The following is a 26,631-nucleotide window of genomic DNA, read 5'->3' on the forward strand; positions in this document are numbered from 1 at the left end:
AGAGTTACTTTGAACCTACATTTATATTTAAGATTTTTGAAATAAAACATTCTTTGACAAGATGCAGTTATTTCATTTCAAGTTAGATAACGAGGAACCTGTGTTTGTGGATTTTTTAACCAAAAATGGCTTCTAGTGCCACCTATTGGTCATACGCTAAGCATTTATTATATACTACAGAGCATACTACTTTGAATCTTACTTTTTGCAAATCTTATATTTCAGCTCATGCATGGGATGTAACTTAATTTACTGACGGACGTACGCAATACTTATGTATAGAAAGTGAAACATCTTTACATGGGGAACAGTATTTCAGCTTGATTTCCTTAGGATTTGCACATCCCCATTATGTTATTGCTCACCTATTGTGCAGCTGCTAAATATTGTTAATCGGTAGAAGAATTGGTTTTGGACAAGAAAACAGATTAGATAAGGCTGACACTGCCACACAGGTTTCAGCCCCCATGAAGTATAACAGTCCCTGTACTTTTAAACTAAATATCTCAATCTAAGTTTTTATATACTTTAAATATCCATTAAGTTAGGCCAAGCTATGATGGTGACATTAATCTGAATGCTGAAAAAGAAGGCTGAAATTATCAAAATGACACACAAGTAGCTCCTGCAAAGTGCTAAAGGTTTGGCACAAATACAGTGGAATCTTGGCTAGTAATACAAAATGGCAGAGGAAAGAACTGTCTCTATTCTGACTGCAATAATAAAGCAGCCTCAGGCATCTTTGTGTGAAAAGGGCAATGAGGGTTCTCATTTTTTCTACTCTAATCACATGCATGTTTGTTTCTATACTATTGCCCCTTATTATCTTACACACTGAGGCGGTATCAGAACTGGCTAATTTGTAGTGGAGCACTGGAAAACTCTGTGCTGTTAAGGGACCATTAAAGATGAGCGGTATTGCTATGAACTATACAATTAGGAGCTGTGAGGGAGGCTACGTAATAACCTGTTTCCATATTTTGTCCATATTTTGCGGAATTGCAGCACACCTGGAAAATGAATCCAGTTTATTTACATGCACTTACAAGTCATCGTCAGTATAAAAACAGTTTTGCTTATATGGCACTTAGGATGTCCTATGTGAAGGTGCAGTAAAGGCAGCCATTTTAATTAAGTTTTTTTTTTTTTTTTTTTTTTTTTAGATATTTTCCCCTGTGTACTACTTTTTTCTTTCAAACCTATATTAATCTTTGCTCCCTGGTTTGCAATGTTTGAAGTCCAACATGGTGGAAGATCTCTGTGCGAGGTAAATCCAGTAAATCCAACAGAAGTGAAAACAAGTTGGACATGCTCTAAGCAACCAACCACTGATGGGAAAGCACTATCACTTAAATCAACTAGAGTGTTTCCTGCACATACACACAGGAGGTATAGTTAGATCCCCTGGAACTCGTTCCAGAGCTGACTGGCAAGTTGTGAGGACGGGTGAGCTTTGGCAAACAGGAGATGTGTTTGATGGAATGCAGGGGTGGGGGAGAAGGGCAAATACATAGAGGAATACTGATAATTGTCTCCATACATTTGCAATGGATGGAATGCTAATTTAAAGGGGATACCCAGGTTATCATATGCAATAAACTATATATGATGACAGAAGTGTCCCTTTTTGGTATTTTAAAAGTTTGGGCCACAGGTACTTCATACTTATTTGACACCAAAGCTGGGCAATGGAATGTTTTAAAAAGTAAAGTAATTGTATGAGCAAGCCTAAACTTGATGAACTACAACTCAGTACTTTGTTTACAGTGTTTTGTTACAAAATCAGTAATAAAACACACCTAGAGTGGTATTTATATGGTATCTTACCTTATTTGGTCTTACAGTCCTTTTCGGCATTTTCATTACATTGGACCCTTCACTCGTCTCTTCTAGAGCCATTTTGTTTTTTCTCCATCGCCTTGACCTTTTTTCAACATCAAAATGTTTTTTTTCAGCTTCACTGCTGTCAGAGAGTTCCATGCTCATGGACTGTGGGTTGAAATTAATATCCACCTTACTGTAAACCTGTTCCCTATGCACCTGTTCACATGGAGTTTTTCTGCGTGGCCAACTGGGCTTTCCACATTGCCTAACATCCTTTAAGGAAGTCACTGATGATGTTTCTGAATCAGAATACACAGCTTCAGGGTTTGTATACAGTCCAGACTGAAGTGGTGAAGTGACGGGCTCATAGTAATCATTACTACATGCCCATTCAGTGTTGTGATGTGAGTCTGTATAGCAGGAGTCATCTGGGAGTTGTCTTGTTCTTTGTCGATAGGCATTGAGAGCCATGCCCCAATCAATTTCTTCATCACTTTCAGAGCCCATCTCATCGTATGCTGACAGAGCACTAGATTCATTCTCCAAAGATTTGAACACTTGACTCTTTGGATTGGTTAACATTCTAGCTGGAGGCAATGTTATACTCTGTAATGCCACCCAGTTTCCATCAGAGCTCTGAAGAACAGGTGATGGACCTATAGACCCAAATTATATATTAATACTAATTTTCCAAATAAAATAATAAATAAAGTAGTGGGTGGTGTAACTTGTAATTTTTAATATCTCATTTAACAAGTAGACTATAAACTACAAAAGGTATAGTGTTCAACAGTATCTTTTGAACGAGACAGTTATGGTTAACATGGTTAACAACTACCATCTCATTTTTTTACGAAAATTGAAATTACCTATATCATGTGATTTTTTGATTGTCAATCACTGTGATTGTTTTGGAAATATTTAGTTCCCAAAAGATACTTAGCAAAAAGTGACACAGGACATTATCTAATCAATTCCCTGTTTTAAAGTTGAATAAAAAAAGTAAAGTGATAACATTTAAATATAAATGATTCAATTATTTATTTACACAACCCACCACACTGTTGGTGTTAATAGGTATAGGGAACATGCATTACTTGAATCATATAAGCTGTCCACACTTTTCCAGCTGGGTAAAGTAGAGGATCTGTGTTCTTTGAGTCTGTTAGTGTGACTTCTAGGTGGTCGGCATGAGATATCAGGTGTGATGGGTTTCATATCAGTATTGTTGCTTGGGTTATCTTCACTCATCAGAGAAAATGCTGAGTGAGACCTCTGATTGAGAAAAAAATAAACTTCAATTATTGAACATTAAACAGTAGCATTAGGTAATATATACATCACAGAGCATACTCCTCGGGTGCTGTATGGGTAGTAGTCAACAGGTAGCAATGAAGCTGCTCTTGAACCATGCATCTCAGATGAAAGCCAAGAACTCATAGGCATGGATGTATTTTTGAGGAGCGCTGTCCTATGCAATACTCAAGCCTACATCCTCAGACCCTCAGACCTAACTAGAGAAGCGGGCTCATCTTCCTAATGGTACATATGTTTAGCTTGTTTGTGTTTAGCTCTAATTTTCTTCTATATCATTTATTGTACCCACACAAATTCTGTTCTTGGCCATCTGGAGGGTTAAGGTATGCTTTTCATCTGATACTCAGTTTCCCCCAAGACATCATCTCCCAGAAAAAGCTGCACAAACTACAAGGTGGTAAATCATGTTAAATGAACATTGATGACAGGAATTGCAGTAAAAGGAGGGATAGCTGTTCTATAACTATTAGGTGCTACCCACTCCTCAGCAGCACTGCACAATTATTTCTGGCAGGGGAGCCAGCAGCCACAGATATATCACTAGCTGTACCTGTGAACTGACCATTGTCAAAATCTGAAGCTGAGTCAGTGGCCTCAGAATCTGAGGCCAAGAAGGCATAAGCTTCCTCAGCTCTATAATTGTGCTGCATCATACTAAAATGTTTAGAGGAAAAACTGGGCACCTTTTTATGTAATTAAATGACAAATCCTACCTAATTTAGAATATGGGGGATCTACAATAAGAAATTAGTTGTTTTTTTCCCCTTTGGAAGAAGGCTGCCTTATCTATCACATTATGTTAAATTTCTCCAATAGAACCTGTGAGCTCGGCCAAGTTGCATGTATTTAACATTTTCCAGCAGCTGTAGGAACAAATTCAAGTCAGTAGATGGCAATATCAGACAACTCACACTACAACTCGGCTTACAGAATGTTTTCTCTGTCATTTTTGCTTGTATCTCTAAATTAAAAAGGCCTTTTATCTGCAGAAAGAGGTTTGTGAGCACCATGCCTGTCCAACCCCACCCACATATTGGGAATAAAGAAGAGTGGGGGCTACTACGAAGATCTCCAAATCAATTTATTGATTTATTGCCCTTGTTGTATTTCCTTTTTGTATTTATGCTCCCCCCACTGTTCTTCCTAACGCCCTTGTCCATTTAGCTCTGTCTTCTTCTCCCTTTGCTGATTTCCCTTGCTGTAATTGCCCATACTCATGTTGCTCCTTTGATGTACCTTTGCCTTTCTTTCATACTGCCAGACTCTCCCTTGTATTTAATACTTAATACATCCAGATAAAGGAATTCTGCCCAATAAAACCACAGATGTCGGTGAAGTATTCTGTAGAACATTCAGTGGTAAAAATAATAACATTAACATAAAATTGTTAATCTTTAAAATATTGGACTGTGGGATTTGAGCCAAGTGAAAACATATTTAACAAGTCATTAACTTTGAACGTATCAACAAGAATGTAATCTTTCATTTCACCCCAGAAAAAAACGTCTTCGCTTAAATTATTTCTGGCTAAATCCGACACTTGCGAAAATAGTATATTTTCTATTGAAGCATGAAAACCAACACATACAATATATATAACCAGAAATGCAAATCACTGAGCCAGGACCATAGGAAGGGTGAGGCGAGAAAGGCACTCGCCTCGGCTGCAGCTGTGAGGGGGCGCACAGCCGCTCGATCAGCAGCTGCAGCCTCCAGGACTGGTTGGGGAGATCACGGATCTCTCTAACCAGCTCATCAGGGCCCCGAAGTGAATCACATTGCTGCCAGCAATGTGATTCACCACGTAGCCCCTAAAAAAACAGTAGTGATTCTATAGGGGAGGGGGCGAGCAGAAAGGCCACCTCCCCTGGGCCAGTCTTCAGGGGACTGCTGAGGCAGCAGCACAATTGCGCTCACCCCAACCAGCCCTGCTCATCAGGCGCCCCCGTGGACAGTGTGCACCCAGGCACCATCAGCGCTGGTATGGGGAGGAGGTGTCCGATGAGCAGGGGTGGGTGGGGAGATCACAATCCAGCCCAACATTAGGGAGCTCCAGGTCTGTCAATTCAGACCTTGACTTCCGTTCTCCCTAATCACTACTTGCCGGCAAATGATGCTGTGCGCCGGGATATGACGTCACCCCAGTGCTCTGCATTAATAGCACTAAAGCAGAGGCCTGGAGTGACAGACCTCGGGCTCCCACCACAGGATGGAAGTGTCGGGATCCCCAGCCGAGACCCCGATGGGGTGACTCACCTGAGTACCCGCTATCCGTGGGTATCGGGTCCTACGACGCTGCTCAGGCTCCCTCTTCATCTTCTGCAGTGGGCTACTTAATCAGAATTGTATGCGTGCGTGGGCCGCACTCATTTTTCTCTGTGAGAAAATATGGCCTTTAATAAGATATGCAGATTAAAATAAAACAAAACCTTTACTTTTACTCTCACTGATTTCTGGGCCTAGAAAGTTTTGTGACTGCAAATTCAGGATTCTGGATAATTAAAAATGAAATAGTTCTATGAAATTATTCTAGGGATGCACCAAAATGAAAATTCTGGCCCAAAACTGAAAATTCAGGGTTCACAGAGGAAGCAAGACTGGAGCAGAGTCATGTGATGTCACGTACATTCACGTGACTCTGCTGGGTTCCGCTTCCACTGTGCAGTACAAAAGACCTTCCCACAGGTAAGCAGCAGGGCTCTTGTGATCCCTGGCTGCCTATCTCACGCGGGCCGCACCTCGAGGTCTCGAGGCCGCATGTTGGACGCCCCTGCTATAGTTAATAAACCCCTTTGTCTGCTTAGCTGATTCATTTATTCACCTGTTCAAAATCATACAATGTGTGGTAGATGCATCTGGGATATGACCATCATTGTAAAACTCTTTTGTGCTTTTAATACCCTGTAATTGATGACTACAAGACCTTGTTGACAATGTAATTAGTCTTTTAAATGTTACAGATGTGATTGTAGATCCAAAGGCTGGGTCTATCTACGATTGTTTTCTTTGCTTAAACGGTGTTGCTCTAACTATAATTAGTGCTATATCTTCCCAAAAGTCCTGATATGGAAAGAGTTCAAATACTAGCATTTTAAATATCGAGGGGTGTCCACCGGTGGTGAAATTAGTTCATGGAAAGGGATAAAATACCAGCATTTGAAATACCATGGGGTGTCTAGTTTTTAAAATATATAATTTCATAGGGTAAATTGAACTGGCTTCAAATATGTCCCAAAAGGAATTTTGACATCTGGTCCTTCTGCCACTATGTCCTAATGAGGCGTTTTACATCCGAAACAACCAGACAAACCCATGCATGGGGGTATCACTGTACTTGGGAGATATTGCTGAACGCATATTGGGGTGTTTGGAAGTGTCATATACCAAGGGTCTCTAAATTCATGCCTGAAGTACAATTTGAGTGATAAAAAAACTAAATAAATAATCACCATAAAGTCTGACAAAGGGTGGTAGCAAAATTAGTGGATGAAAAGCGATTAAATACCAGCATTTGAAATACCTTGGGGTGTCTAGTGTCTAATACAGGGTTTGATGGGGTGAATTGCATTGCTGGCTTCAAAGATGTCTGAAATAGCACATGGGGGCAGAATGACCAGATTTGGAAAAAAAAAAATTATTAGCTTTTTTTAGATGAGTAAAAGATTTTACAATTAAATCATAGGCAATTAGATGATACGATCAAAAATGGTATCTGAAGAAAGCCCTTCTTGTCCTGAAAACAATATATAACTTGTGTGGGTACACCAAATGGGAGAAAAGAAAATTACAGCTAAACACAATTACCGGAAAAGTGTTAAAACATCCTTGGTCACGAAGGGTACAGAAAATAAAAAACAGCCTGGTCTTTAAGTGGTTAATATGTTCTTCAACCTTTAAGGCATTTTATTTTATGCATAGCAGGAACATTTTAAAATGCATTTCTCAAGACCTTCTTTAGCTAATTATTGCAAATGTGGAAATTTAACCTTATGTCATTATACAATGCTTCATTTTCATGCTGTTCATGAAATTGTAATTTTTTAACTATGTAGTAATATTTACTTACCCACAAAACCTCTGATCCTCTATTACTGTCCTGAAGTACAAGCATGCTCTGATCAGACGCAGCTGGTGATGTGAGAACACTGCTTCCTGATCTTTGCCATTCACAAATGGTTTCCGCTTGCTCACTTTTACTTTTCTTTCGCTTAATAATCTAAACAGGATAATGGAAACGACTAGTCATGTTCGACCCACTTAACATAAGACTTTTTGACAAACATTTCAAATAATTATTTCTTGTATGTGTAGCTAAGACCTAGTTTTTGGTGTACATGATAAGCCCCAAGAACAAAGTTCTGCCGATAGTTAGACTTACATTTGATGTTTAAAACTGTTACCTACCGGTAATTAAATATAAGGATGCAGGGAGCTGTCATCTTGCTACTGATAAAGACATTTGATGAGTCAGGTTTGGTGTTTTTACACATATGTAGAACCCCTTCAAATAAAACATTGCAAATCACATTAACTGATAACTGGTTTCTAAGCACAATGACTTATTCCCCTTGTTTTATTGCTATTACATTGATGACAAGAGATACCATACATTTTAGAAATGAATAGGATTAGCGTTCGTCAAGGTTACCTTAAACATTAGATACACACTTGGCTTCTAATGATCATTTTGTATTTATATCATTTAGATATTAATAGTAAACAAACAATCTTGACTTTGGCTTCTAGAAAAAATAAAAAGGTGAATGTGAACAGATAAGCCCTCACCTTTTGAACGATGGTTGTGGCCAGCTCTTCAATGAGCTCTTCCTTATGTTCCCGTAAATAACAAGCCTCGTTCTGTTTATCCTTGGGGGGAAAATAGGACATTTGTTAATAAATCATTGCTTTATGAAATCTAGGACACAATACTAAATTAACCCAAATCTCTCTGCAGGGTTTTAATAAGGTTGCAACTAAATTCTTGTATACCCGCTGCTGTTTTCATCTTACTGAAATTGAATTGAGACAACAGAGTAGCTGAGAACACACAGCCTTGAGTTGACATTGTATACGATGGAACCTAATTACAAGATTTGATAAAACCTGTTTGACACTTGACATTTATACACAGCAGAAATCATAGGGGCATATTATCATAAAATCCTATGCATTGTTATGTCAAATGAATAATGACAATGTACAATGGACAAGTATGTATCATGAAAGGTTCCACCTTATTTTTACTACTATGATACCAGTGTGTGTGTGTATATATATATATATATATATATATATATATATATATATATATATGAAACCAAATAAAAAATGGGCACTCACGGGTCTTTGCAGTAAAGTGCATTAAGCACAATTTTATTTCAACCAGCACAGCCAACGTTTCGGACCACCTCCGGTCCTTTCTCAAGGCCTTGAGAAAGGACCGGAGGTGGTCCGAAACGTTGGCTGTGCTGGTTGAAATAAAATTGTGCTTAATGCACTTTACTGCAAAGACCCGTGAGTGCCCATTTTTTATTTGGTTTCATATATCTGGCTATTTTTGGAGCACCTGGGCAAATAAAAGCCTGTGTATATTAATAAATTCTCTGAGTGTGCAGCCGCTCCCTTTGGTTTGTATATATATATACAAACTCACTGGCCACTTCACTGGCAAACTCACTGGCCGCTACTGCTGGCACTTCCGCTGGGGCTTCTATGATGGAGCACCGGCATCACATGTTCTTCCAGTTCTCAGTCATAGAAGCTCCAGCGAAAGCGCCGGCCAGCAGCAGATGTTTGTCTATGTGGATTGCGCAGACGTTCACCAGCTGCCCCTACTAGACACCAAGGAGTCTGGAGCACTGGGGTAAGTCGGGGGCTGCAGAGTGGCATATCAGGGGGTTATAAGGCATATCAGGGGGGCACAGTTGCATATAAGGGGTATAAGGTATATCTGGGGGCACAGGGGGATATCTGGGGTTATAAGGCATATCTGGGGCAGAGTGGCATATAGGGGGTTATAAGGTATATTCGGGGGCAGAGTGGTATATTTGGGGGGGCAGAGTGGCATATCTGTGGTATAAGGCATATCTGGGGCAGGCAGAGGGGCATATCTGGGGGTATAAGGCATATCATGGTGTATAAGGCATATCAGAGGGCACAGTGGCATATCAGGTGGGGTATAAGGCATTTAGGGGATACAAGGCATATCTGGGGGTATAAGCCATACAGGGCATATAAGGAATATCAGAGGGCACAGTGGCATATCAGGGGGGGTATAAGGCATATAGGGGATACAAGGCATATCTGGGGAGGGTGGACTGGCATATCTGGGGGTATAAGGCATACAGGGGATATAAGGCATATCTGGGAGGCAGTGTGGCAAGCCTGGGCTCAGATGTGCATAACTGGCCAACTAATCGATTATGAAAATAATCCTTAGTTGCAGCCCTAGCTGACATGGAAAAGGCTTCCATTATTTTCCATGATACATGAACTATAATGAGAACCGCGAGGTTTAAATATGCTTCCAATAAAATCTGTAACCCTTTATGTGAAGGACCAAAGCTAGGGCAGCTAACATAGCAACACCATTAAAAAATGTATCAATTATGCCACATTTATATATTAACATGAATGTGGGGGGTGCACCGTCTCTTCAAGAATTGTTGGCCGCTTTTGAACAAATTTGAACTTTATAATGCTGAAGTTTCTTCAAATAAGGCATTATTTTGCACAGAGAACCAACTTCCTGTCACCAAGCACCAGCATTTCCTATGAACTTGAAAGCATCTGTATGGATGCTTCTAGAGTTAAATTATGTATTTTGAGTTGCTGTTCCTTTTTACATCATGTAAAAAAACTAAACGCTCAATGGGGAAAGTAGACTGTAAAGTATTTTTGGGAAGAAGAATAAGGGGGAGGCACTAAAAGCATTACAACACCTGAAGACAGCAACAAATGATCTTCAGGCGGTATTTTTTGACTGTTAGACTGAATTAGGTGTTCTCTATGGTCCCCTCTGTTGGAGAAGCTCTGGACAATAACGAACTATGTTCTGTATTTTGAGGCCATGCCCATGCTTAAGGAACCTATTTGCTCAATAAACTGTCAAAATCAGTGTAAGAAATTCACCTTAACATAAGCCTAACTTCCATTGCATTGTTTTGCATACTTTCTGGTTTTGATCCCCGCTGCTAAAGTTAAAAGCAAGCATGCAGAGGATCTTACTTGAATGCCCACTAAAAAAAAGGTGCTGGTGGGAGATTAAACCTATATAGCAACACTATATATATATATATATATATATATATATATATATATATATATATATATCTGAAGTAATAGCATTCTAAAATATAGAGCACTAATACACCCCAGTCACTGTCACTGTGTGTGAGAATGTTAGCTGACTTCTCATATTTTACCAACCTTAACTACATTCTCTGGTAAAGCACTTTATGATATGATGAAGTCAAGAACATTCTCTTTAAATTGCTACTTGCTGCTTCTATAATGAAACTGTGATCACAACATCAGCCAGTAGTATAGAATTAAATAAATTGCAGTTTTTGACCTTCCTTTTTTGCTCATGGAGTGCTTTGGTATATAGTGTTCAGTTTACAAACAAGGCCAATGCATGCTTTGGCTCACAATGTGCTTTGGAGTAGAAATTAGGTTGTATAGCAGGTTTAATGAAAACCTGTGTGACAGGACGCCCTGTACCCCGACTGGGCACTCCCGCCAAACGTTGCTTCCTCCTACTGGAACACCAGCTATTAACCCCTTTAGCACCAAACAGAACCAGCGTTGTAGAGAGAAGGGGGGATGCAGCTGCACCGGAGCTGCACTGGCACTGTGGCTAACCAAAGCTTAGCTACACAGTGTGACTATGGTCCTAAAAAAGACAAAGGTTTATAGCAGCCCACCCTAAGAATCAGACAGCACTCATGTTGAGGTGAAGTGAAGACAGAACAGATATTTATACACACAAACATGATAAGATTAGGGGTTTAATCCTATCAACCAGCAGACAGCCCGGCGCCTCCATACAATTCTATGGCCAGGAATGCCCTCCTGACAAAGAGTCAGTATTTTGGGGTGATCCCAAGGGAGCGGCGTCGATCCTGGGATACCATTGGAGAGCTCAGGTCCGAGGATGTTATAGTCAAAAAAGTGACTTGATCTGACCTTGGGACCCTAAGCGACAGCGGCATAAAAACATCCCTGGGAATAGTCTGCGCGGTAGCCGGGCCAGAGTTTCATAGCCACGGCTGGGTAAACCCCGGTTCTAAGGATTGGTAATAAAACCAGGGTTCCCAAATGAGCTCCCTCTCTGTAACCACCACCAAGTGTTGCCCCACCATGAGCATAGTGTAACCCCAAAAGAGGGGCGTGGTGGGACAACAGGTGTCCGTAGCAACACAGTTCTAATTTGGTGGCTATCTCCGCGGTTCCTAGCCGCTGCACAGTTACATGGATTGGAGCCCCCATAGTCGGCTAGTTCATGGGAGTCTGGTTAGGGCAGACCAGACAGGGTTTCCCATTGACCTTGTGCCCCCAATGAGCACAGGGTGACTTAGACCAGAGAGGGGGCTGGGCAGGCAGGCAAGGAGTCTCCCCAGAAATCGATCAATATCCCCCTCCCAAACCCAAATCTACCACCATGTGTCCTCAGCCTCAGGGGGTTACTGTGACATTTCTACCCCTTTGCAAGGAGACTAACACAGGAGGAGACCCCAGATGAGTTGACCGCGAAGTTAGTCAGTCCAACCAGTCCCAATTGGTCTCCTAGCCCAATTGCCCCTGCACTCACCTGGCCATCTTCTGCCTCTCCTGATGAACATACCTGATGCTGGAGAAAAGTGCAGGCTGCGCCATCTCCCAGGCACTCACTCAGCCCCTGGGGAGTAATGCAGTCTGCATCCTCTCCCTGGTGCTCCTGCTCTGATGCCAGCTCTTCTGCTGGGCTGGTGCCAGTGGAGATTGCAGTCCCATCCACTACCACAGTCTATGGGACAGGCTGTTTTTCAAGATCAAACAGCCCTTGCGCACACCACTCATACACTGTAATTCAGAGGCAATCCACCTCTGCAATCACGACGAGGATCACCTCCACCGGAGGGTTGGTCACGTACCGGGACAAGCGCCGACCAGGCGGCTCTGCTCCCGTTCCCTTTCCTGATAGGTTCCGGTGGTGGTTAGGAATGTCCCTCAGACTAGGAATTAATCCCACTGCTGCCACAAAAGTGACAGGACGCTCTGTACCCCTACTGGGTACTCCCGCCAAATGTTTCTTCCTCCTGCCAGGACACCAACGATCAGGGCCGGCCCTACAATGGAGCCGACTGGGGCAATTGCCGCCCCAAGCGCTTTTTTTTTAAGCGGAGGAGAGAGAGGGGCGCCGAGTGGTTTTCGCTTACCCGCTCGGCGCCCCTCTCTCTCTCCTCTGCGGCGAGATAATGGCGTCGGCGAAGTTTAAAATGCCACCCCCCCAGCGTCGGGGGCGACATTTTAAACTTCGCCCCAGGCGGCATTAAGTCTTGGGCCGGCCCTGCCAACGATTAACCCCTTCTCCCTACAACGCTGGTTCTGTCTGGCACTGAAGGGGTGTCCTGGCAGGAGGAAGCAGTGTCTGACGGAAGTACCCAGTCGGGGGAACAAGGCGTCCCCCGTCACACCCTTTTTTTTTTTTTTTTTTTAACAAAGAATGAGATATAGTTTCCATGGTTATTAAATACACTGAATATATGGAAATGCTGCTATTGATTTTTTTTATTGATTTTTGTTTTACCTATTTAAGCAGGATGGGAGTAAAGTAAGTAGAGATCATGTTAGGGTGCAGCTGTCAAAATACAACATGTGAGTCTTTTTGGCTCGTTTAATTAACAGTGCTTTTCAAGTGACCTTTCAAGATTATTTGTTTCTAAAAGAATGAGTCATCTAAAATAGTTTCATTGTGATTTTTTTTTTGGCAATCATAAAATACAGTGCCATATACAAGTAATATAGCTTTTATTTTATTTAATTACAATTAACTTCCTGTATCTGCAGACCTAGAGGCTACTATTGTTGTCAGTTCTGATGTGGATGACTTTTCCGGCTCCACCACCACACTGAGCTGATTCTTTATGCCAAGCAAAATGCCCTGCTTGTATAATTAAGTCCTTTCTTCCATAGACATTAATTAGTCTGAGTGTCGACATAGGTGATTGAAGCATAGCAATTCTACTGTTGACCACAAGACAATATGACAGGTTAGGATGTTTTTTCTAGTAGACTAGAAAACATAATATGCAGCTGTTTTAAAACCTTTTACGAGAACTGCTTTTTTGGCTCACCAGGCTTTCACCGTAGGATTCAGCTTTGGCAATTGCTTCCTCTACAGCTTCTTCTGCCACACGTAGAGCAACTGAAAGGGTGTCCATCATACTGTGCCCTGCATACAAAAAGTAAAAAAAAAATATTGTTTTGCAGACACAATTGTAGAATCAAACTGGAAGCAAGCCTTTTTTTTGTATGTTTTACATGGCTACCAAAAAAATTATCGTTGCACCCTCAACACAAAAATCTGTGACTGACTTTATTTTTTTATTTGTTGTAAAATATAATAATATCTAGCGGTACTTATTTTTCCACCAGTCACACTTCAGTATGACTATAATACACTTCAAAAGGATTCAGCTATTTGCTATCAGGTGAACAGAGAATAAACAATGAATCCACTAATTGAAACAAAACACATTGTTCCGTTATTTATATATATATATTATATGTATTATAGAACCTTAAAGTGTTTCTGTCACCAAACATATGCTTGGATGTGTCGACAAGGAGTACACTCCTTGTCACTAATTGAGACCCATTATAAATTAATTAATAACTTGTATATGCTTCCCTCTAAATTAGTTAAATTCTCTACACTGAGAATAAGATATGTTTGAGATATAAAGACAAAGAGGGAACCTACTTACATATATGGTGGGAATGTTTTAAGGTTGCTCAACTATGGAAGATGGTAATCGAACTAATAAAAAATATAAAATCTGTCGCTAGATCTTAAGCCAGAAATATGTATTTTACATTTAAAGCTGTAAACAATAGAGTTTAATAACCATGCATAATCTTATTGCTGCAAAAGTAATCATACAAGACAATGGAAGTATGATTTAGGGTTTATATGGCCACAATTCAAAAACAAAATTCTGCTAGGTTATCTAACTTTGAAAATGCTAGGGGCACTCGCGCTGTTAAGTGATTTGCCGCACAAAAGTCTGGGTTTGGGCCAAGATTTTCCGTTACAAAGTCTTATTGCTTAAACAATACGTTTATGTTAGGCTAAATAAAAGTCCACGGCCTGTTTATTCCAACAATAAGTGGTGGTGTCTTTATTTCAAGATATATCGGTATGGTGGTTACAATATCCCTTACAACTACAGGTATTTCTGGCTCCTATTGGGGCACAACTCCCAGCACACCACATTTTACAAAAATCTTGTTTAGAAAAACCTATGCACATGAAAATACCAGGCATATGAGTACTTTCCCGAAACAGGACAAATACCTAAATACACTTGGAGGGTTTTTTCCCCATTTGCACTTGTTGAATATAGTTTTTATAGGTCAAACTGTGAAATTTTTCCTTTTCATCCTAATTTTCCCCACATTTTAAGATATTTTTCATTCTAAATGATGATATATATATATATATATACTTGTGCTGAAAAAAATAATTTATATGTGTGTGTGTGGGTGGGTGCACTAAATGAGTTAGTGGGCAATCACAGTTAAAAGAAGACATAACAAAAATTGCACTGGCTCTAGTGCAAACAAGGTAAAATACCCCCAGTCCTGAAGGGGTTAATAGTGCCAGAATTTTAAATGTCAATATTCGAAAAGATTTCGAATCATCCCTTACAAAAAAAATACTGCAGTTTTTCTGAAGTAATGCTGCAGTTTTTTGGACATGAAAAAACTGCAATACTGCACTTTTACTGCAGTATTACCGCACATTTACTACAGTTTTACTTCACTGTACTGCAGTTGTACTGCAGTTATTTTTGTACGGAAGTACAAATGCAATAAAGCTACAGTACTTTGAAGTACAACTGTAGGTTTGCAATATAAAAAAAAAAGTGCAGTAAATGTGCAGTAATACTGCAGTAAATGTGCAGTAATACTGCAGTAAACGTGCAGTATTGCAGTTTTTTCATGTCCAAAAAACTGCAGTATTACTTCAGAAAAAACTGCAGTAATTTTTCGTAAGGGATATGTTTGATAAGCCTTCCTAGCAATAACAATATTATGTCAGCATAAAAGTGAACCAAGGTAAAATGTACACTGGTGATTGGCAAATGAATCCTCATTGAAATAATGTGCAATTTTGGGGGGTTTATTTACAGTTTTATTACATTTGCAGATGACAATACTGAATAAGACATAGCATGAAGAAATACGTGGAGTTTCAATGAATTAGCTTTCCGTGTTGCTCCATGAAAATGTATATATAGTTATACAATAAAGCTTACAGTACCCAAAGTCAAAAGAAAGCAAAAAGAAGAGAGAGGATGGGATAAAAAGCTTACAGTACTACCAGTGGTGTAACTACAGGGTGAACGGCGCGGCCCTTTAAGGCAGGCTAGTCTTAATGTTCTATGACAATTCCTTTGTGATGGAGGCATCATTTTGCAACATAATGATGAACTGGTGTCTCTCAAAATCACTTCTAAGTGAAAGCAATGACAATGCAGGTCACTTCGATAATTTTCTTTGTAAACCTTTTCTGTCTCAGTCAAGAACCTTTTGTGATGGTAAGTAACCTTAAATATCATGTTTTTATCTTTCAAAGAAAACTATCCAGAACAAAACAATCCAAAAACAGCAGAATTGTGATACGAATAGATTATCTCAGGCTCACACATAATGTAGTTTTATAACCTGATTTTGTTGCTGTCTAACACTGGTAAGGCATGGCTTTAATAGTTTATTTTAAATTGTTATATATAGGAAAAAATAGTGTTACCATATGACCAAATTAAGATGCTTCCCCAATTAACCCATTAAAGAAAGAAGGGACAAAATAAGTGGGAAACATTCCTCACTCAGGTTAAGCCTGTTAATGTATATATATATATATATATATATATATATATATATATATATATATATATAGTGATAAAGGCTCTCTTGATTGTATTTTTCAATAAAGAAAACATTAAGTTGCAATAGTTAATACTTAAAAAAGTCATGCAAAATGATTGGCTTTAGAAGACTACATTAGTCTTGTGGGCAGTACTGACAGCTCTATCTTATCTTCTATTTAGAGATTTCCTGATCTGGTAGATGAATGTGCTCTCTGGCAACACATTGAATGTGCCCTTGTGGCAATCCCATCAGTAATTGTGCTGCTCTGGGCTGTGATGTCAGCTTTAGAGATGTACACATCTTCTCTGTTAAATTCTAAAAGGCAAGAATCTGCAACCATACAGAAGTCTTCACCAAAAATGAAATGCAAATATGGATACCAGCCACCAATGCCACTATTTCCCTTGAGGCATAACCTGGCTCACAACATCAAGCAAGACCAAGCTAAAAAAATGGAAGAAGCCACTGAGAAATTTCTCCTGAAAATACGGCAACAGGTGAGACTGTTGTCAAAGACATTTGCACCAAATAGAAAAGTCACAAAAAGGCACAAGAAAACCATCCCGGAGCCTGTGCACGTCTCATCTAAAGGAAAACCAGAAGCAGCACAGTGAAAACGTAACCAAAAACAAGAAACGTAAAGTAAGCTTCAGCAATGCTGTGACTGTGTACTATATACCCCAGGAACCTGAAGACATCTCATTTCTGAGCAGCAAGATTAAATCAACATTACGATTCATCTTTCAGAAGCTCCTTTGCTGCTTTCTGTGCTGCAGAACTTGCCAACAGCAGGAGCCATCAAGGTCCAGGATAGCCGTGATACAACTTTACAATGGAAAGTAATCACCTAAATGGAAGCCTACACCCTCTTCTCAATAGACTTCGTTATTTCCCCTTCCCTTCTAAAAATTCCTAAAATTTGCAAATAAAAACCATAAAATTGAAATGGTTTACTGTCCACATATGTCTTTTAATATAATTCAATAAAAAAAATTGAGTAAACTGTTGAATGCCAGAGGAGAACACACAAGTATAGAATATTCCCTGACCCATACACAGCCACTAATGTCTGCCTGTATATCCTATTTTAATATTGGTTTGGATTTTATAAAGGGAGGTTGATCCTCTCGTATCTTATGCTAAAACTAAATTATTGTCCAATAAAAGCAAACAAACCTACCATTAAAATAGTTTACTTATTAAAATAAGGCTCATGATTATAAGACGACCTTGTATATAAGACGAGTGGTATTTTTGCCACCAAGTAGTAAGTCATGTTTTGCAAAGAAGTCAAATACTTATTTCACTGAGTAAAATGCAAATCAATTTATAACTTATTTGAAATGCGTTATTCTGGTATTTTTGTTGTTATTCTGCTCAAATAACATTATAGACTGATCATGTCTTTGTCAGTGGGCAAACGTACAAAATCAGCAGGGGATCAAATATTTTTTCCTTCACTGTAGGTAGTTTTCATTTATTTATTAAAGGCATTTTTATATTTTGTTACAGAACCAATTAAAAAGGACAGAGTTGCTGGACAATAGCAGGTTACTGATCCTTAAGCATCAGTAGGGGATTAGTTTCAAGATTATAGAGCATATGATGTTTTGCTTGGGGTCCCAAAAACCTAGAGCCGCTCTGTGTATTTCTTCTTTGTGACCTTAGCCAGCATAGTCAATGTTAATGTATGTAAATAGTAGCTCAGTATCTGAATAACTGTGTTCCGTAAGTTAAAATAGTCATATAAATTAACTCATATTGCATGTTCATATGTCACTACCTTGCTACTTATCAATACTATTTAACAATAAAATAATAATGTCCTGTAAAATAAAAAGAGATTCATGCTCTTCTTCAACTATGCACCTAAATTGTTTTAATTTATTGATTTATTTACCAGACACAGGAACATTGATAACAATATCATATTTGTATTGTTATACATATGACAAAGCAGGACAGTGTTTTTTCTTTTTTTTTTTATTATAATCTACGTATGCAACAAATTATATAATTGAACTGTTTTGGTTTATATTAAATGTATAGTATGTTCTCTGTAGGCCTTGTACTTTTTAATGAAGTTTAGACATATTCTTCTGATTGAGTACATTCATTCACAAAGCTTTTTTTATTGGTGAATGCTAAAAGGTTTGAGAGCTCTACAGAGCATATTACAAAGCTCTGTAAGTATCCTTACTACCCTGTGTATCATATTGTATCATATTTTATTATATTTACTTATCAATGCATACTTTCTAAACATTTAATAACCATACTGTTAGACCGGTCACATTCTAGAGAAGGCCATTCTCATAATTTACACTGAATTCTAAACTACGGACAAAGCCTGTTGCATACAGGTGCAAGAGGAGATTTTCACAAATTTACCATTTTCACAAAATTCTGACCTGTCCATCATGTCAAGTGTTATGTAGACATCTTGATTACTGAGGTACCTTTTGTTCCACCTCTCCTGTGACATCCAATTACTCCCCTCTTTGTTCGTTCCACAACTTCTGTCTAACGTTACCATTTCTTCTAACTCCAACATTTCTAGGATTGTACCTGTGCTGTACCTATTTTCTAGAATTCCAAGTATTTTTTGTTAAACTGCCTACTACTAACGTTAAACATGCACTAAAACTCCACCTATTTAAAGAAGCCCTTTCTAATAACCTTAAACTGTATTCTAAAGAAAACATCCGGCATTCCCATTTTTGAGAGCCCCAAGCCACTGACTTCTCCCAATTCCCTTCACTACAGTTAAATCACCCTCAAGCAGACCCTCTCTGTCTCATTGCCCCTCAACCACCTAATACATTGCAAGCTTGCCAGGCCAGGGCCCTCTTCTCCTTCTGCACCCCCTGGCAGTTGAAATTATCATTTATTATTCAGTGGTTATTCCATGCTCTCTCTTGCTCTGCTTTTCCAAGAACTGTACTGCTTGGCCCAAACGCTATCGTTAATATTTCTCAGTTATAGCAAAATGCCTTACAGCTTTTTTAATTTAACCATTGTGACATAAGGTTAACATTTATTTAGGCCAGGGCTGTTGAAAAGGCAGATCTTTGGCCGTAGTTGAACAACTATTATTCTCAGTATTTCCAAATAAACAAAACACCCCAGAAAAGTGAGCATAAAATAATCTATAAAAAGAATAAAGAGGATTTACACATTTATAAACCACTGATTTTCACCCGGTGTCAAGTGGAAAGTCAAAAGTCAAATGGAATGAATTGCCATGGTTTTCCTCAAAGCGCAGAAGCTATCTGGGGCCGATTTCAAGTAAGAGGAGTATTGAACACACAGTATAGGAATTTAAACATGCCCACATAAATATGTAGTATATGTTTCAGGTATTTAGGGGAAAAGGGTAACTAGTTGTTATTTTGATCCGCTATTATAATTTGTTTGCGTTATAATTTCCCTTAAAGGTGGTGTGCCACATACCCTGCTAATTTTGTAACACTTTTGTAACTAAATGCAGTATTAGAAATATAAATTCTACTACTGCTGAATGTCCAAACCCTTCTCAGAAATAATTAAGTACATTTTCCTTAATCATAATTAATCATAAGTGGAATGGAGGTAAAGAGGATATGTGCTTGTGTTGTGCAAGCATCACAGAGGATAAATATTTCACTGTATTTTGATTACCCTTTAGAAATGTATTTACAACTTTTTAAACAAGTAAAGGTTACCTTGTGTTTGTCTGTAGAACGTGGAGTCACTTCCACATATGCTTCCTTCATTCTCTAAGCTTTCATCGATAAAATTTCCTTCTGTGAAAAAGTTCAAAATATTACCATTTTAATAAGAAAAAAATATTTCATTTTAACGTACCACAAAAAAGGTTTCACAAAAAAATAAAAAAATAACAAAGGTCAAGTGAAAAGTGTATTTTGTGGTCTTGTAGAGGTTTGCCCCTGTACCCTGAAGTTTGGTGAATGAAACAGAATGAGTCTCAAGACCTCATGGTATATACAGTGTCTTCTTATTTAATTTTTATAAACCTGCCAGCTTATTAGTGAGGAATGTCTGTTGCAGCATGCTGTATATGTGTTTGTGTGTATACATTTATATAGAGTGTGTGCTTATAATAGGTATTCAATTGACACTCTTACTATGGCTGGATACAAGGCACACCAGGTTCCCTTGTGTGTTTGCAGTCAAATAAATGCAGGGCAGAATGGGAATACTCCACTATCAATACAACGGGATACTCCACTATCCGACAGACCAAGTTCGCGGCCTTGGTGTTACACTCTCCTTCATCCCTCCTATTCATTCCCTCACCTGATGCCTTTACCTGAACAACATCTTCAGAATTCGCCCATTCCTCATACAAGAAGCAACAAAAATATTACTCCACTCCCTTGTGATAACCCGTCTGGACTATTGCAACTCCCTACTAACTGGTCTCCCTCTCTCCCGCCTCACCGCTTCAATCCATCCTCAACACTACACTAGATTACTCTTTCTCTGTCACCGTTCCTCGTCTGCTGCTATACTTTGCCAATCACTCCTTTGGCTTCCCATACCTTCCAGAATCAATTTCTAACTTCTGACCCTGACGCAGGAACACAGCAGGGTCATGTGATATAATGTAACATGATACTGCTGGGTTCCAGCATTCCGTTGGCAGTACAAAAGACACAGGTAAGCAGTGAGCCCGTGCGGAAGTGATCGCAGGGTCACCCAGGCCCCATAGAGTGGTGTGCCCGGTCACAGTTGCGAACCCCACGACGGCGGTTGCTAATGATTTCGCGGGCCTTATACAGCCCACGGGCAGGCTGTTCCCCATCCCTGATCTAGACCTTAACTACTCATCCCTATCCAAGCATCCATATCCAAGCTGTGTCCTCCTCCTATTGTACTGGCTTAATGGGAAGTGGGTTTTGGCATGGTATTCGCTGAGTATGCTCTGAATTCTTACTTTATTTTGTATACTTATTGGTCTTTATTATTCTAGAAGCAACCCACAAATCTGAATGTGTATGCCTTATTCTTTTTAGGGTGTGCATATTTGTCAAATAACAACTACACCCTTTTTCAACAATTGGACATTTTCTAAAGAACTCGGCAGGTAGGTTGTTCCAAACATCTTGGAGAACTAACCACAGTTCTTCTGTGGATTTAGGAAGCCTTAATTGCTTCTCTCTCTTCATGTAATCCCAGACAGACTCTATGTTGAGATCAGGGCTCTGTGCAGGCCATACCATCACTTCCAAGACTCCGTGTTCTTCTTTATGCAAAAGGTAGTTCTGTAATGAAGTTGGCTGCCAATTAGATACCTCCCTGATGGTACTGCATGGTGGATTTCTGCCTGTACTTCTCAGAATTGAGGAGAACATTTATTCTGACCTAATCCACAACTGCATTTGCATAAATGCAACCACAGGCCTGCAAGAAACCTCCACCATGGTTCAAAGTGCCTCTGTTTTCATGAATAGCTGCTTGGCCTTGTTTCCACATCAGAGGTATGGCTATCTGGCCTCAAGTCTTACATAAAGACAACTTTCCAGACTTCTCCGGACAGTAGATGGGTGTATCAGGGACCCACAGTTTTCGCTAATGCTGACCCGATGGCACTGCTTCCAATTGCAAAGGCATCTTTTATCTGCTTCACTAAGCTTCCTTGGCCGACCATTGCATTTACGGTCCTCAGCATTGCCTGTTTCTATGTGCTTCTTCAAAAGAGCTTGGTCAGAACATCTGTAAACCCCTGTCTGCCTTGAAATTCTTGCCATCGAGAGACCTTGCTTATGCAGTAGAGCTAAGTTGTGTTTTGTTGCTGTGCTCAGTCTTGTTATGGTGTATGACTTTCAACATTAAAGTCTTCAGGAATCTCAACTTGTTTGTGAGGTTGACTGTTTCTCTTCTAGTTTTATTCCTCCTACACAGCTGTTTTTGTTTTGGTTAATGATTGCGTTTCAACTTACATATTAAATTATTTATTAATACAACTTCTTTGGTATGATTGTTTAATCATACACCTTACTATATGCCTACAAAATCCATGACTTTGTGCAAGTGTACCTAGAAGAATTACTGTTTTGAAGGTAAATGGTGGTCACACCAAATATTAATTTGATTATATGCTACAGGTTATATGGTTCCTGGCAAAAATCAGCAAAAGAGTAAACTGGCCAATGTAAATTTGTGTTCACACGAAAATAGCTCTCAATCCATTCAGGTGAACACTGCAGCACTTCCCTTGGGAAGTGCCTGACCTCAAACCAACCGCCCTTGAGATCCATTCAACTAAATATGTTCAGATAATTAAAAAAAATACTACACTTCCACTAAACCAAGGTAAAAAAAACAATGCAATGGGTACTCTAGTCCTGATAAACCATTGAGCAGTTTAGCACCTAAATATCATGTAAGGTGTGTTTTCTTCTGTAGCCATCATATATAATTTAATATGTATGATAGCTAAGTGTACCCATTGAAAATATTGTTTCCCTTGCTGACAAATGCATGGGAGGATTCAGCAGAATCCCCCTCCTTGCCATTGTGCATCCTCCAGCTCAAGCAAGCGGTCTAATGAGATCTCTGGTACTCACAAAGTACTTAACTATGCATTCTTGAGGGGTCCAGCTATTGACATGTTAGACTTACCTCTTAATTTGTTTAGATGAAGAGTATAACTTTTTAACACAATTTTGTATTGGTGCTGTGAGACTTAAGTTGAGAACCAGAATTTGTAGTGGAATTTAGGGAGTTATTTGACGTTGTGACCCAATTAATTTTAAACTTTCCATCTTGCCAAGAGCTTCCGTGTGTTTATAAACTGAAGCGCAGAATTAATCCCGGGTAGTTCCCCCTCCTGTGATATTTCATATATTGATTCCTCAAATACATAAGGTGCAAGAACTACCAAACAGACAAACATTTCAACATTATAACAGGTTGAAAAGGGAAAAAAACGACATACCTGCAATGTCGGCACAAGCTCCACTTTCCAAACGATGCTTTCTGTACAAGTTTTTCAGGACCTTGGCACTACCAAAGCGCTTGAAACGACTTTTCACGTTATTATAGTACCATTCCAGAGACTGTGTCCTCAGGAGCCTGAAAACCAAACAAATTGTTGTTAATGGCAAAGCAGCATTGATAAATGGGTAAGAGGGTAAATAAATTTTAAATAAAATGACAGTACACCAATTTACAGAACAGCCAACTACTTATATGATAAAGACTAATAATGCACAAAAATTCTATAGCTGGCTAACAAGTAATCTCGGACAATAATGTTACCACACAAATAAGAGAGTGTGATTATATATATATATATATATATATATATATATATCCATTTACTCACAAAGTCCATTGCACACCATTCCAAATTTCCCAAGCCTGGTGCTAGTAACCAGCAGTTTCCATATAAAGCACTTTGAAAAGATGGTCAGCACTCCAGGTCTTTAAATTAACAATTTCTCTTTATTCAAAGTCAAGTCGACGTTTCAGTCATTGACCCAAGGATGTTGGGATATCCATTGCGACAATATATATTACCATTGTGTGGGTACTTATATGCAAAGGCTTAATTCCTGTACTCAGTGATCCAGTGATACTACAGCAGAAGTTAACAAATCTAATTGCTAGAATTGAGACATTTTTCTAAATCATGTCAAGATACCATATTTAAGATTATATATACATCTCAAGGGTAAATTGAACTCTTATAGTACTGATGGAAACTTTTTATTCTTTATTAATAAGCAACATGTTTAATGGATACCCTTATGAATCCTATAAAGCCTATGTTACCCCTAAACTCCGCATCTTGATGCGCCTTGCAGAACACTCAGTATGTCCAAAATGTCAGTTACCAGATGCTGACCTCTTTCATGGCCTTTGGACATGTAGCTCTATTGTTCCCTTCTGGGAAGATTTACAAGCTTATATTTCTGGAACTCTGGGTGTGCATTTTCAACTCACAGAGGAATGGGCGGTGTTTGGTTTGATTCCGCGTAATATTCATCCAAGAGCGATTCAGGCCAAACCCCTTCTCATTATCTTATCAGCAGTGGATAAACAAGCCATATCGTCGCAATGGATATCCCAACAACCACAATCACTTGCAATGATCCTGTCTCGCTTGCAATTTATATTTCGTATGGATTGGCTTGAGTCAATCCTCCATAAGGAGAGCAGAGTTAAACAATTTTTCAATCATTGGTCACCATATATTGCAACCTTGGATAGGGCTACACGTCACTCGCTTTTTTGTACGTTTAACACTACAGAATGGTATTACCTTCAACTTTTGAGGGGTCTATGCCCCATTGCAGGGTTTTAACCCCTTAAGGACAATACGGTTATTGTCCTTAAGGGGTTAAGGAGGGAGGTTGTAAAGCCCCCCTCTGGAGCATAGCAGGCTTGCCTCAATGAAGAGGCTGCCTGGAATGACACTAACCCGATTTGCATCGGGCTCTGGGGCGTGTTTAACAGATCGGTGATTTGCATCACTGGTCTGTTGTTTAAACCACCGATCTCGGTGATCGGAAGGTTTGAAAAACTTTTTTTTTGTTTGCCTGGACAGCCTCACTTGCAATCAACGGCAAATAACGCTACCACGTACATGTACGGGCATTGTCACTAACACATTGCATCGTCACCCCGTACATGTACGTGGATTAATGTTAAGCTCCGACTTGGGGGTCTTGGAATGAGCTGGGAGAGTCCTGGTGGTACATGTGTTGTAAATTGTGAATTCCCATGGCTAGCTCAATTTGTTATGAGCCATAATGGATGAGCCAGTCTTCCCTTCCTTCTTATATGTGCTACAGTAACAGTACTGTTGTTTATGGTATCCCCACCCTTAAGTGGATTAACCATATGATGCTAATGAGTTTTCAATGTCTTATTACTTTTTCTACCAGTGTATCGATGCAATGTTATTCTTCTAAATACTTGCACTCGATTTGATTGATGTCATAATGCACGTTAATACCAACATGTTTGACTGCGCTTCTCTAACCAATAAAGTAATTAATAAAAAAAAAAAAAATAGTGCAGGCCTTTTTTTCCCTTTTTTTTCTCTAGTTATATTTTTAGGAGTTTGGTGCAATGCTTGTCCTTTTTGCTGTTGACACAGGGGCTCATCACTATGTCTTTTTTTATCTTTCAAAATCTATAGTAACTGCTTTTATGTCTTGCGAATGCATTTCCAATTTATTGCATTTAAATATTTCAATTGATATTCTACAAATGTGCTGATATGATGCATTCTTGCTTCGTTATTTTGTATTGTTATTTTATCATAATCAGACAACACATATTGTGATTCATTATTGAATCCACCTGTATAATAGCTGCTGCAGCAAAAGGCTGACGGGGGTCATTACTCACATGGAATATGTTTTATGTTTTTCTTGTATTGTAACTCATCTAATTAGGCCAAACAATTGAGCTGAAATGGAGTTGCAATTAATATGTCTTTGAGAAATTTGTCTGCAAGGCAAACATATAATATCAAGAGATGAGTCGTTAACCCGTAGCCTGCTAAATTGAACTGGCTAAACATAACTAAATATAGATGAATGCTAATAAGTTCTAGATTAACAGAACTAAGCAAAGGGAAGTCACTGCTTCACAAATTTACAAACTGAAGAACTATTAGTGATATGCCACTTGCTTTAGTGTATTAAGATATCTGTAAGTCTTGTTAGGTGAATGAGTAATTTCTGGGTTACTATTTCTATGAATAACAGAAATACACACTTCCGAGCAACTTTAGCATAATCCATCTTACTTTTTTGCTGCTGACATGTTTCAGTGCAATAATTTCCGAATCATAGCCCCAAGTAATTTCATGAAGAAAGCCATGTGAAATGAGTGGTTAGTTCCCGAATAGTACTGTGGTTACCTGACTCTAGTCACTTACAGTGCGGTGAAAAGGTATTTGTCCCCTTCCCCATTTAATATATTTTGTCACACTTAAATGTTTCAAATAATCAAACTAAATAATGTTAGAAAGGTATAAGTAAACACAAAATGCAGTATTTAAATGATGATTTCATGTATAGAAAGAAAAAAAAGCTATCAAACCCTACCTGGGCCTATTTGAAAAAATAACTTAGTTACCAAATCAACCTTTAACCAAATTTAATTGATAATTTGTTACATTTCACTAGAGACACCCAGGCTTTATTACTGCCAGCTCTGTTGAATCTAAACATCAACTTAATATCTTGCAAAGTGAAGTAGGCTAAAAAGTCTCAAAAACATACATAGGATACCACAAGAAGTTTAAGAACAGATAAGAAACAGTCACTGTCATTTATCTGTCTGGAAAGAGTAATAAAGCCATTTGTAAGGCTCTGGTACACCAGG

At 39.0% G+C, this 26,631-nt stretch overlaps 1 protein-coding gene across 2 annotated transcripts in view; it reads right to left on the bottom strand.

Moving 5' to 3' along the window:
* The window catches only part of MYRIP (myosin VIIA and Rab interacting protein), a 173,916-nt gene that overhangs the window by 31,425 nt on the left and 115,860 nt on the right, over positions 1-26,631 (bottom strand). For both annotated transcript variants that reach the window (XM_053465992.1, XM_053465990.1), the window contains exons 4-10: positions 23,225-23,361; positions 19,986-20,066; positions 13,479-13,576; positions 7,927-8,007; positions 7,208-7,357; positions 2,922-3,099; positions 1,828-2,480 (exon numbers count right to left, since the gene is read on the bottom strand). In XM_053465992.1, the coding sequence (XP_053321967.1) occupies positions 1,828-2,480; positions 2,922-3,099; positions 7,208-7,357; positions 7,927-8,007; positions 13,479-13,576; positions 19,986-20,066; positions 23,225-23,361 (1,378 nt within the window). The remainder of the gene's footprint in view (positions 1-1,827; positions 2,481-2,921; positions 3,100-7,207; positions 7,358-7,926; positions 8,008-13,478; positions 13,577-19,985; positions 20,067-23,224; positions 23,362-26,631) is intronic.

Source organism: Spea bombifrons, chromosome 5 (assembly GCF_027358695.1).
Source record: "Spea bombifrons isolate aSpeBom1 chromosome 5, aSpeBom1.2.pri, whole genome shotgun sequence".
NCBI lineage: Eukaryota > Metazoa > Chordata > Amphibia > Anura > Pelobatidae > Spea > Spea bombifrons.